Source organism: Alligator sinensis, unplaced genomic scaffold, assembly GCF_000455745.1.
Source record: "Alligator sinensis unplaced genomic scaffold, ASM45574v1 scaffold29_2, whole genome shotgun sequence".
NCBI classification, from domain to species: Eukaryota; Metazoa; Chordata; order Crocodylia; family Alligatoridae; genus Alligator; species Alligator sinensis.
Genome location: NW_005842194.1, coordinates 1,854,735 through 1,869,237, shown reverse-complemented (window position 1 = coordinate 1,869,237; position 14,503 = coordinate 1,854,735). Strand labels below are relative to the sequence as shown.

Genomic DNA, 14,503 nt, shown 5'->3' with positions numbered 1-14,503 from the left:
GGCCAGGGGTGCGGGTTCCCAGCCGGCAGGGGCTCTATGGAGCCGGACCAGCTCCCCCCTCATGCTGGTGCAGCCCCACCCGGCTCCACAGACCCCTGCCAGCCTGTGGCCCACTTTGGGCCCCACCGGTGCTGGCCCTGGGACATTGGTCCCAAGATGGTGACGAGGGGGGCGGGGCACCTGTCTAGGGGCGGGGCTACCCATGCGGCCCTCGACAGCCTGCCAAAACTGGGTAAGTGGCCCTCTGACCGAAATAATTGCCCGCCTCTGACCTAATTGGCTCTGTCTTTCTGACTTTGAGATAAACCCCTAACCTGGAGTTCAGGATTCTTTAAACCTGGGCTAGCAGTATGTTTGAAGGTATAGATTTGAGGCTGGGTTTTGCTTCAGTCCAGGCTGGCAGCAAATCTGTTCTGCAGCAAGCAGAACTGAGGCTAATCAAGCATGAGTGCTGTTAAGTTTTCTGGGGTTTGGGTTGTAGCCATGTTGGTCTAAGGACATAGGCAGACAAGGTTCCTTGGGTGAATTTGATATCTTTTATTAGACCAACTCAAATGGTTGGAGAATAGTTATTAAGCAAGCTTTCGGGTTCAAAAACCCTCCGTCAGGCTAAGGAAGCTTCAGCAGTTGGTGTGTGCTCTAAGTTTTCCAGCACTCTCCCACAAGTCACCGTGGCTGTACTTTCACATCTTTTCTCTCCTTTTCCACAGCTGTCTACACTTTTCCACAGTCATCTACAGTTACGGTGGCCACTGACACATCCCCAGAATACAGGACATCCTGTTGGTGGAGGTAGAGCAGGTGTTTAATTAATTTAATGACTTTTTTGTTACATAAATTCTTGGGAATATATGAGAATTCCGTAAGCCAATGGCTTTTAGAATATTTTTTTCTTTTTTTCTTTGTTTGATAAAACAGTTCCGAATAGTTCAGATGAATGCAGGATGATAAAATGGCAGTCTTGCTTGATTGGGAAAACTAAAGCATCATAATCTTTAAAGAGAACTCTTTGTAACTGTTGACCATAAACTGAGCATTTAGTAAGTAGCTGAAGTAAAATCTTGCCTAAAAGAGAGTGATTGTAAGTCAGCGTCTTTACAGGTGCAGGGCAAAGTTGAAATTTCAGGTGGGGATGTATAGCTTTTTTTTTAGCACATTTTACTACAAGAGCAGTTTGGAAGTGTCTCATATAGGTTTATTTTCTGGCTGTTCAAAGAAATGCTAGATGAGAATGCTCTTGAGATTCCCTATTTTTTAAATCACTCCAGTGGAGTGAGTCTCATGGTGGTGCAAGCTGCTGTTGGAAAATGCATATGCACAGCCCGGGGCACAAGAACAGATGGTTCTCATGGGTTTGTTATTTTGTTAAATTTGCTAAACACAGAATTAAGACAAAGATGCATTTGTTTTTTCTTTAATTTTGCCCCCCTCCCTTCCTTAGTTAGTTGCTAGAGTTAACCTTATAGTTTGCATTACACTTCACAAAGATATAAGTGACTGGGGTAATTTTATGATGCAGGCTCTGTCCTTCTAGCAGAGCTAGCACTCCAAAGGAGCATCCTGATTTAGGCTGAGAGGTCAAAGTATCATCTTAGTCTCATGCCAGTATTTTAGGCCATAAGAGAAGAGTAATTAGTGAATCTACTTAAGTGCAGGTGGTTGGTCAAGTTTAACTATCTATAACCAGCACTGTTCCTACACTCTTGGCAGCCCCGGGCAAACTTTTAGTATTGGGCCCCCCTTTGCCAGAGATAAGGATAATAATAATTGGACAACAGAAAAAAATGACCATTTTTGGGCTCACTTTCTGTCCAGGCCCCAGGTGGCTACCCAATTCACCATTCCTGTGGCTGGCCCTGTTTATAACATATATTGAAGTTAAGAGTTGCTATCTGATTAGACCCATGATGAAGATGGATTCTAAATTGTCTAGAGAGGTCTGCTGTAGAACAGCAGAAATATGACTGAGAAAGGATATGAAACTGAAATAGGAAAGCTCATTATAGCATGACAGGCTGGTTAGAACTGTGTGTATGGCATTAAAATATGTAGTACATCTAAGAAGTGTTAGAGTGACATAATTGGAGATTAATAGAATCTCTTCGATAAACAGAGATAGCTCTTTAGCTATTAGCATTCAGTCTTTTCCATAATTTCCCTCCAAACCCTTTTCTCTTAAAAGTCTCCAAGGTCCACATCCTTTGTGTCTCTACTGAAGCTAGTTGTGATATGAACAAAGACCTCCATACTGTTTTAGGACTGGGTGCCTCCAGTTTTCACATGTACAGTACTTTGTAATGAATTTCCAGGGGAAAAAAGTGGAATTCATTTTCTTCAAATGTTTGCTGCAACTCCAGCATGGTCCTGGGTTTGTCTGTGAATAATAAATGATAGTTCTGTCGTAGTCCATATATTCCAATTAAAGAATTAATAGTAATGTGATTAGTTCAGCCTTATAAACTGGCTCATTTTATAAACCTAAATACATTTAGGTACCTACATTTAAAAAAAATTGGACACTAAATAGCTGTGCTTGATAAATTAGTGAAGATGTTTCCCATTTCCTCAAATGGAACATCTGATCTATACACCTCACTGATCTATGATACTTTATAAATAGCCCTGAGCCTATGGCAGAAGTGATAGTCACTTCCAGAAAGAAGCTCATGATACCCTGTATTCTATGTGCATTACCTCTGACTCCTTCCAATAAGGAAGGAATCAGAGGTAATACACATTGAGTATCAGTCTGTTAAATACCATTATTTGAGAAACGCCCAAATTAGTTGTCCTTTTGTTGATTTTATTTTTTTTAACTTTTCCTCTCCCTTTCTTCCTTTCTTTCCCACATACTTAAATTTTCTTTACTAAGGTCCACATAAGATCCTACATTCTGGAACCTAGTGAACTCAGTATGCATTTGTGAGTTCTAGATGTTGTTTGTAATCCATATGCTGTACAATTCAACTTTTTATAGATTATAAAAACATTCTGAAGACTGTTCGTATTTTCAGGAGCTCAAAATAACTTATTTTCCACCTTATAAGTTTTGAACTCTGGCAAAAAGGAAAATAGCATACTTTTTTGTTTGTTTAAATACTTCTAGAAGTGTAATTATTACTCTCTCACATGAAACCCCTGAAGGATTATTTCATGCAAAATAAATAATAGCAGCAGCAACTCTGAAAAGGTTTGAGGGCTTTACTTGCGATTTGATAGAATTTTTCAAATATTAATGTTTGAAAGTGAATGCTAGAGAGATCCAAAGGTGGATGATTAGTTATCGAACAGAAGATTGGCTTATATTGTTTGAGTGACACAATTTTATTGTACAATAATTCCAGAATAGAAGAATGCAGTAGGAGGTGCCACCAGCTAACAGATGTCTATCATACAGGCTAAGTACAGACAGTCAAAAAGCCTGAGGCTGAATTGATTCAGTCTTTGCAGGGTAGTCTAAACAGCAGAGATTAAACTGAAACAGAAGTGAACAGACATTTACAGCCACATGCCTGCAGTGGTTCCGGCCAGAAGCTGGGGGGCACTAAAGCACGGCTCTCTGGCACATAGCCAGCATGGGCTGTGTGTTTGCTTCTTCTTCCTGCTGCCCCTGAGGGCTCTGGGATTTGCAGTCCTTAATCACAGCAGCAGGACTCCGCAGGGTTGCTTATCACTTCCTCTTCCAGCTTCAGGTGCCTCTGGGATTTGTAATCCACAGTCGCAGCCAGCAGTAAGTTTGAGTGCGGGAAGGAGTGTTTAACCCCCTTCCCTGGCCTCAGACCCCAGCTGGGATTTACTTGTGGGGGTCAGTCCCCCCTCCTCTGCAGACTGGGCTGCATACCCAGCCAGGCATGACCCCCCACCCCCTTGTCAGCCAGCCCTCATTGCTCTAGCTAGGGAGCAGAGGGGTGGGGCCAGCACTGCTCTCAGGAGCAGACAGGACAGCCCAGCCCAGCCCGGGCCAGCCCAGGGCTGGAAAGCAAGCAGGGGACTGTGATTTAACTTGAACCAGGAAGGAGTCTGGGACAGAAGTTTCATAAACCGATTTGATCCAGATCAGTTAAGTCTGATACTATACTCAACCAGGTTTATCTTAAACCAGTTTCAGCCATTTTGGAACTCGCTTATGTGCACCGAGCTTCTGTTTTGTTACAGGTTTAAACCAGTTTCTGATTATTTAAACCTGTTTATGTGTAACTTCTGTCCCTAGCCACAATATTAGTACAACCTTAGCTTTTGGAAAGATCAAAAGAGTTATTTGTATTCCATATTCTTTAGCTACTAGTGTATATAGAGCTGGTCTTTGAGGTCCCTGGCAATCCTTACTCTTATGATTAATGATAACTAGTAACTCTTCCACACACTGAAGGAATTAATGAGTTGATAAAATGAGAAACCAACCATAAAAGTGTTCCTCGTTAAATGAGTTGTGGGGAGATCAGGATTTGTGGGGCAAGTAAGTTAATCAGCAGGGCTTGTCTCTGCCTAACTGGGCTCCTGGGTGTGGTGGGGGAGGATTAAACTCCTTGGCAGGGGGAGCCCCTTGGCCTCCCTGGATGGGAATCTTGCTAACCCCCAACTGGGTTGCAAGGTTCCTGTTGGCATAATTGGGATTGATTCTCAATGCCAAGAATCACATGCATGTGTGGCATACCAGGATGCATGATTGTTGGGACTGGGGATCAGATCCTATTGCACCATTATTTAAATTTTGCTAGGGTGTGAGTTGCTGAGTTTGGATGGAGTGCATGAGCAAAAAACAATTGGTTCTTTGCTCAAAGCAGTCTTGAGTCAACGTAGTGGTAGTTTTTGCATATATAGCATTGCTTTATGTTAAACTCACCCCCAACCAGACACAGATCCTAGGGGCTACTCCTGAGCCAAGTCAGTGGGGCCCCATTCGAGTGGCAGTGTGGGTCCAGGGGGCATGTGGCTGCATGGAGCCACATTCAGGCAGTATTGGGTAGAGCCAGGGTCATTCATTGGCAGGGAGCCAGGGATGTGTGGTGGCCCAGGGCTCCATGCAGCTACACAGAGCTGTGGTTGGGCAACAAAACAGAGTTGAGCCAAGGGTGTGTTGTGGTGTGGACCTGGATGTGACTATGGGTGCATGCCTCTAGCACCATGCCGCTGCCTGCCCAGAGCTCTGCATTGCTGCACAACCCAGCTCCTTGCTGGCACATGCCTCACACTCCACAGTGCCTGAACACAGCTCTGCGGCACCACATACCCTTGGTCGTGCACTGCCATGTACCCCTGGCATTGCCAACCAGCCAGAGTCCCATACAGCTGCATGGCCTCAGCTCTGTGCTGTTGCCTAGAGGTGCAGAGCTCTGGCCAGCATGCCAGAAGCATGCTGTAGCGTGGTGCTAAGGGTGTGCACTTCTGGTAGCTTACCAGACTACCGATGGGCTGAATACAATGGTTCCATGGGCCGAATCTGGCTTTTGGGCTGTATGTTTTATGCCCCAGCTTTACATTTAACTATCATTGGTAATGTAAGGTAGTTGTTAGATACCCAATTAATAGCAAAGCATTTAATTTTCAAGATACAAGCCTAGCCCTAAGAATTTTCAATAGGATACAGGTACAAAATGTAAGGGCGCTTTTCCCTGTGCTCCGGGGGGACGGCACTGTAATGAGAGCTGCTCCTAAAACCACTCTAATTAAAGCACTGCAGTGTCTCGTGTATTAGCATTCCCATGCTTCAAAATGGTGGTGGGGGCATTTGAACTAAAGTTTGTCAAGTGCCCCACTACCATTTTGAAGCATGGGGATGTTGATACACGATATGCGGGAGACTGCCGGAGTGTAGTAATTACCACACTCCAACAGACTCAATTAATCCAGTCTGCTCTTACGCATGTTGGAGCAGGCTCCGTGATCATGTACAGGCACTAAGCATCTGGACTGGGATCTCTCCAAGAGAGAGTGTCAGCTTTGGACCTTGCTTTTAGAACTGTCTTAGTCAGGCAAATTGCGAGGCCTATTTGTTTCCCACAACTGTAAGAGACTGGGAAGTCTTTTGTAAGTCTCAAATTAGTTTTTGCTGCTGGTTTTTGTGGAGAGTTGATTAATTGTTAAAAGTTGTGTATTTATTAATTGTCAAGTGGCACCCATAGCACTGATTCTCAATCAGGGTGCCATGAGATCCTTTTAAGGGTGCCGAGGTGGGAGGGCGCACACAATATTAACACTGTCAGAGGTGCACGACAAACCCAGAGATTTCTAATTATTTTTGATGCTATGGATTCCTTTCTAATCTGTGGTGGTCTTTACGTTCTTTACAACAGAAAAATTGCTGTAAAAAATTACTAAAAGCTAAGAGCTGACATTTTCTGAGGGGTGCTGTGAATCTAGCAAGGGGTGCCTTGAGTTTAGAAAGGATGAGAACCATTGACCTAGAGCAAGGGTCTAGGTACCCCTATATAATGGATGCCCACTTGAATTCTAAATATATTTAAAGCAAGAAAAATGAAATGGAAACAAAGCCTTCCATTTTAAATCACTAGGGTTTTTTTTTCCTCCCACGTTAGAAACCATTTATCAAAGCTGCTGTTCTGCCACTGTCTCTCTTGATTCTTCTTCCCAGCACCTGAACCCATTCTCTTTTGTGCCCTACTGTATCATTTGAAACTCTCTATAATGAGGAAGAGAATTAGCAGCCTTCTGCTTTTAATGAGGAAGAGTATTAGCTTTCTGCTCTTTTTTCTGCAGGCCATTTTTCTCTCCAACATCTGTGAGGTGGGTTTTTTTTAGAGGATGTTTGCTTAAGTAAACATTTGAAAGGCTGATCTGCTTCATTGACTTATGCGCCTGCTAGAAAATTAGAAGCTAATTCCTGTATCTAGTTACAAAGAAGAATTACAGATGTGTTTAGTAAGTGGCTAAACTTTTATAGATACAGTCTGGGCCCAACTGAAGTCAATAGGAATGTGGCTAATTTGAGTTAAGAAAGAATCTTGCCGTACAAGAAGAAGCTGTCTTGATAGCCCGAATATGTAATTTGTGAAATAGGAAGTGCCATTTGCTATTTTACAGTAAGATATATTTTTAAAATTGAGGCAAGATGTAGTATCTAAAGTTTCTAAAATGTAAAAGCAATTACTGTAAAATTAATTAGTAATAGTATTTGTATTACAACAATCTGGGAAGTTTCAGTTTGTTTCTCATGCACTCAAATGCCAAAAGCTTAGCTTTGCTTTGTAAAGTCAAATGCTCTGACTTTATAACTTTATGTGATTTTTTTCTCTTCATGTCAGATTAGTTTTTCTGGTAATAACATATTAGTGTATGCAGTGAAAGAGCAAAAGTAATATAGTTACTCTTGTAAATTTATTGTTGACTTAAAGATTTCTAATTCCTTAACATTGTAGGATGGGTATCAGCTACTTTTCAGGACCCCTGGGCCAAATTAATGGAATTCAGTCTGAAAGTGGGCTTCCAGTTCCTCTGCCTGCCACTGAAATGCTGCTGATGTTCTGGTGTTGTGGGCCAGGTAAAATCACTTGGTGGGCTGGATCTAGGCCCCTATTGCCAACCCCTGTTTTAGGGGGATTTTTGTAGGTGTCAAAATGTTGAACTGTTGTCAGTGCTGAAGTACCAAGGGTGTACCACCTGGCATTGTAACTTCCTAGTCTTGCAAACAAATTTTTGGCTCCACTTCCAGTCCTGTTAGTCCAATTTATTTAAACCTGAGTTTAAAAAGCAGAGACTGAGGAAGGAACAGCTTTCTCAGGTTTCAGGTTTTTTGAAATCTAAACTATAAACTGCTTGTCAGGAATCTGGTCTTGGAGTAGGGAATGAATTCCTATCAGAACAACTCCATAATACCATAAAATCCTACCAATTTTTTCCTCAGGGGCAAGGTTCACTTTTTTGGCTATTTGTTTTCTCTAATATAAATACATGGTAGTGTGTACCTGTTTATGTAGGTGTAAAATCCAACCAGTGTCAGCCAAACACTACATTGTACATGCAGCTTCCCCTGCCTTAAGTAAGGATGTGAGGGGGAAAAATAAGTGTGCATGACAAAATCTAGTCCTATTTCTTAACACTATTTTCAAGTTGTTCTGATATTATGGGGATGAGGGTCATATGTAAGACTAAAATATAATTCAACTTACTGATTTAACCAACAGAAAACTGAGAGAGAAATTTAGTAACATTTTTCACCATGTTTCCCACTCCCACCTTTATTACTTGAAAAATTTTGCCCTCGTTCTCATCTTAAACAATTAGGCCATTTCAGCTTAATGAAATAATATACAGTTTCCTCTCAGTTGAGTTGGACACATTGGTAGGCAGTTAAATGTGTTACTTTGTCTGCTTTAAGGACAACTTTTTTCCTTGAGAATGGTACAATACTGTTTTCTATGCAGATGCTGATAAACCTGTACACCAAATCATGCTCTTGTATGTTCTGTGTCTACCACATCTTACAGAGAATATTTTTGAAATGTTATTGAGAATGTATTTTTATCTCTCTCTGCTTTATTAATGTGAATCCAATTATACAGGACTCAGAGAGGTAAAGGGTCTTATCTTCCTGAAAACTGGAATTGAAATAATTAATTGTAATTTTCAAGGGAAACTTGTATGTTGACATTCTTATTTTGTGGTAAGTGGGTTCTAAGCTTGATGTGACTTAAATCAGGCTAAAAAAAAATCAACGTGCATCAAACTACGGAATTCATTCCAAAACAGGCTACTAATCTAACAAAGACTTGTGTACATTATTTAAATTTGAACTATGATTTAGTCTCATTGGAATCTACTGACTCTACGTGGTAGTTAAGGAAGGATGTAGGTTGTATCAGAATTAAGAATGTTCCGCATGCAGATTTGTAACTGCATAATTTGAAGTATAATTAATTATTATTTGCAGTTAATTTATTTTGACTTCAACGTTTACATAGATAAGGTCGAATAAATGTCAGGTACTTATGAAAATGAACATAAGTATCTTTCCTAGACACACATACATCACAACTTTACAGTCTGATAGCTCAAGAGATTCCAGATTGAGATGCAAATTCTGAGCACTCCATTTGGAAGCTGGAAGCCTACTTTCTCAAGTGGTATAGGCTCCTAGTTTTGTACTTTAAGGGTGGGAGACTTGGACTTTAAATTAAACCTTTCAGTAGGGTACAACTAAATGTTGCCCACTGCAGGCCTTCAGTCTGTGTAATCCTCAGAAGGTAAATTGGTGGTGAAAGGAGGACACCTCTATCTGTTTGTTGGGTTAGGAAAGAGATGGCTAATACTTTGGAGGTAATTTAGACTGAACCTTTTTAGACTGCTCAGGAAGTTGGAATATCATTCTGGAAGGGACTTGCTGCTGAGTGGAGTGCTGGTAAGTTAGTCAGAGATGCATGATACATGGCAAATCCATGTGACTGTGACAGAGTGCTTGGCATGCACCTGTCAATTTAAGAGGAGGCTGAGGGAGAACAAGCTTGCCGATGTGACAAGGGCCAATTAAGGAGACAGCTGATGAGAAGGGGGCTGGGCTTAAGCCATATAAATCCAGGGCCTGAGCTGGTCTGGCAGTTTAGCCCTGGAAGCCAGCAAGAGAGGAGGTCCTGGCAGCAGGGCTTCTAGCAAAACAGCTGAACTGGGGTAAGCAGCAGAGAGCCCGGGAACAGGGTGGAGAGGCCCAGAGGTTTGGGAGCAAGGCCAGAGCCCGGAAACAGCCCAGGCCTAGGAACAAATAGGCCTGGAAACAGGTGGGTGAGCCCATAGCTTGGAGAGGGGCAGCAGAGAGTGGAGGGTCAGGATGCCCAAAGCCCAGTTAGCGAATAGAGCAGAGCCCATAGAAGGGCAGAATGTGGGGCCCAGAGAGCAGCGTGTGTCCGCAGGGCCGGAGAGCCCAGGGGTCTGGAGCTCCAAAAGGAGAGAGCATAGTAGGGCCAAGGGAGCCCAAAGGTCTCAGCTGGCCTAGGAGCGGGGGCAGGAGTGGGCAAATTCCAGTCCATGGGTTGGATTGGGCCCACCATGTACTCCATTTCCCAGCAGCCCCTGCCCACGCTGCTCCAGCTGGTTTCCTTGGAGACCCCAGGAGTGGTGGGGCTGTGACAGTGTGGCCCTAGGGTCTCCATGGAGACTGGGCCGAGCAGTGCTGGCAGAGCATGTGGCTGGGCGGGGAGCTGCTCCAGGGCCAGGGCTGGGATCTTGCAGCAGTGACAGCATGGGCCAGAGCCAAGGCAGAGATGTGATCTGCTCCCAGCTCCGGCCCGTGCCGTCACCACGATAAGATCCTGGCCCCGGCCTTGGAGCAGCTCCCCACCCAGCCACGTTCCCTGCCAGCACTGCTCAGGCCAGTCTCTGTTGAGACCCTGTTGCTGCACTGTCATGGCCCTGCTGCTCCTAGAGTCTCCATGGAAACCAAATGGAGCGATACAGGCAGGGGCTGCTGGGAAATGGAGTCCAGCCACCAGCCAGATCTGCCATTATGCCCACCCCTGGTTTTGGGGGACCGAAGGTCAGGGACCACTGCTGGAGACTGCTGGGGCCAGGAAGCCTGGAGGTCTCAACTGGCCTAGGAGTGGGGTCAGGGTCTAGGGAGACCACAGGTCAAGGACCGCAGCCGGAGACCGAGGGGACCAAGGAACCCATAACCTAGGAGGGCCAAGGACTGGGGCTGAGAGTCCATAGTCCAGGAAGGGCATGTGTCAGCATGTCATCTGCAAAGCATTGGTGTGGGTATTGGGGGAGGATGGAGCCCATGTAAATAGCCATTAAGGCAATGACCATGGACACCTGCAATCTTAAAATTGAGATCAGGCTTGGGAAACCCTGGATCAGTCCCCCTTTCCTTAAAAGTTAATAACATCAAGGCTTGGTGGGCAAGTGAAGCGGAGAGTGCATAAAGGGATCCAGGTTGACAAGGGTTGAGCGGCCACTAGGGAGCATTGTGACTACCTTTGGGAGGAGCACTTGCTACAGTGGTAAATTTATTTTTTAGATGAGCATCATTTCCCCGATAGGTAGTATGTGCATGTACATGTGTATAAACCAGCCTGCCTTTTCAGGGATGGTTCTCTATCCTGAATCCATTCACTGCTTTAGTTAACTTGAAAGGATGGTTAAGAAACAAACAAAAAACAATAAAACAAACAGAAAACCCCCTGAGTACTCACTCTGCAGTTTAAACAATGGGTTTAAATCAGGTTGGCAGCATTTTTGGATGAGTGCCAAAAAACCCTGCAACCTGGAATTTAAAGATGTTGGTGTGGAGAAGCTGCGAGCGGCTTAACCCTTGTCATGGCAGTGCAGCCCTGGCCCCTTCCCCACCATGCTCCCCAAGGCACTTGTGCAGCTGCTACCAGCAATGAGCCAGGCCATTGCTCTAGACCCCACAAGCAGCCTCATGGCTGCCTGCTGCAAGCCGCCCAGGCTCTGGCTGGATCACCACCTTCATGCGTAGAGGAAAGGGAGCTTCTCTAGGGGCTGGTTGTCTCCTCTGGAGGGCTCATCCAGGCAACAGCTGCAGGAGCCTTCAGTGTTCCTCCCTCCCTTGATTGCAAGGCATCAACTGAGCAAAGGGGCAAGGCACACAAAAAATGGCATGAGCTGGGGGTGGGGATTTGCAGTCACTTCCCCTCACAGAGTGAAGATTTACAATCCAGAGCCACCATTTAAATTAATGTAACCCCCTCTCTACCTCACCCTACCCCCAGCCCCAAATGCACAGGGGTAGCATGTTACAAGGGAGAGCTGCTGCTGTCATGGGCACTGCAAGGCAGGGAGCATGGGGCATCCCCCCAAGGGAAGCCCATGCAGTGGGCACATAACCCCCCACTGCAGAGAAATGGCAAGGGAGCAAGGCTGGGCTGCACAAATAGCCTGGGCTGCTCATAGCAGGCAGCCACAAACCTGCAAGCGGCTGCACTGGAGTCCAGAGCCCCAGCCCATTTGTTGCTGTCAGTGGCTGCACACACCTTGGAGAATGGTGGGAAGGGGCTGGGACTGCACTTCCCCCGGCCCCTTTCCCACCTGCCATGTGCCCCAAGGTGCACATACAGCCACTATCACCATGGAGCCCACGTTGCTTGCAGCAGGTGGCAGGCAGGCTGCAAATGGATGTACTGGGGTTCAGACCCCTGGCCCAGATCCATGGTGGCAGTGGCTGCACATATACCTCAGGCATCATGCCTTGGATAGCACAACCCTGGCCTCTTTTCCACTGTGCGCCCCAGAACATGATTGTAAAGAAGTCCTCCTACGATACAATGGATTGAACAGCATACTAACTTTCAGTGCAGCTGAAATATATAGATTATCTATACATATTTGTATGAGATAATTAATCGGCATTAGCTGTGCTCTAGGTTAACTGTAGCACAATTCTGTAAATTCACAAGAAGGGGGAAAAAGTCTCACATCACCATTTAAACATTTTTGTTTGCACAAAAATTACTGGAATTTTATCTGCTTTGAAAAGAATTAGAGATACCATGGCTAGAAGTGGGTGAGTGAAATCTTATTTATTACTTGTCATGGAACCTGCACTGCTACCTGACTCTTGTTTGTATGATTTCACCTGTAGCATGGGCAGGATCTTGCTACCCCACTAGCACAGTAAGATTGGGCATGTTATAGTTTGATTCACTAAGTAACGCTTCAGACACTTATGAAACAAGCTATCCCAATGAGCTTTGTACTTTCTCTTTGTTATTTCAAGTAGACATGAAATCCTAGTGAAATGTTATGCAAAGAGAGTGGATAAGGCAGATACACATTTTGCATTCAGTTTATGGTGGGTGAAACAGGGGTAAGCCATCAAGAGCTGTTCTCACTGCTTGGCATCTGCTAGCAGGAACAACTACTATAGAGTACACTCTAGTCCAGGGGTTGTCAACCAGGGGTACGTGTACCCCTGGGGGTACTTGGGAAGGCCCCAGGAGGTACGTGGCAGCAGTGCGGAGAAGCGGGGGGCACTTCCGGGTTCGCTGCAGGCACGTTCGTTTACCCCCTGGCACTTCTGTTTTCGCCACTGCATGCGGAGGAGACCACCCCCACCCCCGCTCGTGGATTGACTGCTGGGGGACCTCTCCCCCTCCACCCTCCCTGCTCATTGGCTGGGGGACTCCCTGCTTCTTGACCAGCTGCTGGGGATACACTAACTAAAAAAGGTTGAAAACCCCTGCTCTAGTCCCTCCAACCCCCAAATACACTCATACAGGACTAATGCTGGAGCTTTGAAAAGGCACAGACAGCCCCCACACTGGAACATGGGACTAGAAAGACCACTTGGGTCAAGGTGTCCAGTCCTTGCATTTTCAAAGAGTCCTAAAAATCATCCACTCCACCCCTTGCATACACCAGAGTCCTCAGACCATCTAGCTTAAAGTTTCTAAGTACCATCAGGAGCACCAAAGCACCCCAGTCAAAGCTCTTTCCTTTAACTGTGGCCAATGTCTGCATGCCTTCAGAGAAAGACACCCCCTGCCCCACACCCCAAGAAGCCACTAAAGGAGACAGAAAGGGATAAAAATCTGTCCTGGCCTCTACAGGCAGCTGGCAGAAACTATGACGCATGGGATTACCAGACACCATCCACACAGTTACATCACAAACCCTACAGGGGATTACAGACACTTGAATTTTGTGTATCACGTGTACTGTTCCCATAAAGGACTAGTCTGTGCCAGAGGAATCCCCAGGAAGAGACATGCATGGTGCTTCTGGTAGAAGCAGGTCAGAGTATTTTTCTCACTATGAATCTAAATGTTGCTGTTAATTTATACAGAAACTGGCTTTTTTTATCTGAATCATAAGGTTCTAAGCGGAAGTCCAGAACAGCAATTTTATTTTCCCAGGGACCACAAGAGGTAACCACCAGTACCACACCACAGCATGGTGAGCCTGCCCTGACACTTTCTTCTGTTTATTGCATGACAGGAAAGATGCATATTCTTTAACTCCTACATGGCTAACACATTTATCCATTTTGTTTTTCAGATTGACTATTTTTATATGTACTTTTAAAGATGACGCCAAAACATGAAAAACAAGTAAGTAACATTTCAACTTTATTAGAGAGGGAGCCAGGTTTGATGACAGATGTGCATAAAATTTTACTCTGCAAAGGATCTACAGGCTGAGAACTTGGAAAATCATTAGATAAGAGCTGTTGCTGTTGTTGGGTAGTTATAATGGTTGTATGACTTTGTATGAAAAAGGGGATGCATTTTTTCCCACTGTTTCATATTACATAGAGAAGTTGTGGAATCTCCCTCTCTGGAAACTTTCAAAAGCAGGCTCTGACACTTGGCTTGGATGATTTAGTCAGGGATGATCCTGTCTTGACCACAGGGCTGGACTAGATGACCTTAAGAGGTCCCTTGCAGCCCTGCTTTCATATGATCCTATGTAGCTTTATTAAGCGTCTTTGCATGCGTGTGCATTGGGATGAGAAATCAGGTTGAAGAGTTTAGGGAAAAATTATGAAGGTCAATAAAATTTCTAGGGGGTCTGATTCAATATTTTGGCAGCAGGA

General features: G+C 44.7%; 1 protein-coding gene across 11 annotated transcripts in view; it reads left to right on the top strand.

The window, feature by feature from the left end:
* The window catches only part of SNX10 (sorting nexin 10), a 97,055-nt gene that overhangs the window by 47,147 nt on the left and 35,405 nt on the right, over positions 1-14,503 (top strand). For 2 of the 11 annotated variants that reach the window (XM_025207426.1, XM_025207424.1), the window contains 2 exons: positions 13,783-13,863; positions 13,966-14,018. The exons of 1 other annotated variant lie outside the window; for it this stretch is intronic. In XM_025207426.1, the coding sequence (XP_025063211.1) occupies positions 13,995-14,018 (24 nt within the window). In that variant the 5' untranslated portion in view covers positions 13,783-13,863; positions 13,966-13,994. Of the gene's footprint in view, positions 1-710; positions 802-6,853; positions 7,499-9,496; positions 9,729-13,782; positions 13,864-13,965; positions 14,019-14,503 lie in introns of those variants that run through there. 8 more of the 11 variants (XM_025207425.1, XM_006026482.3, XM_006026483.2 and 5 more) reach the window with 8 other exon arrangements.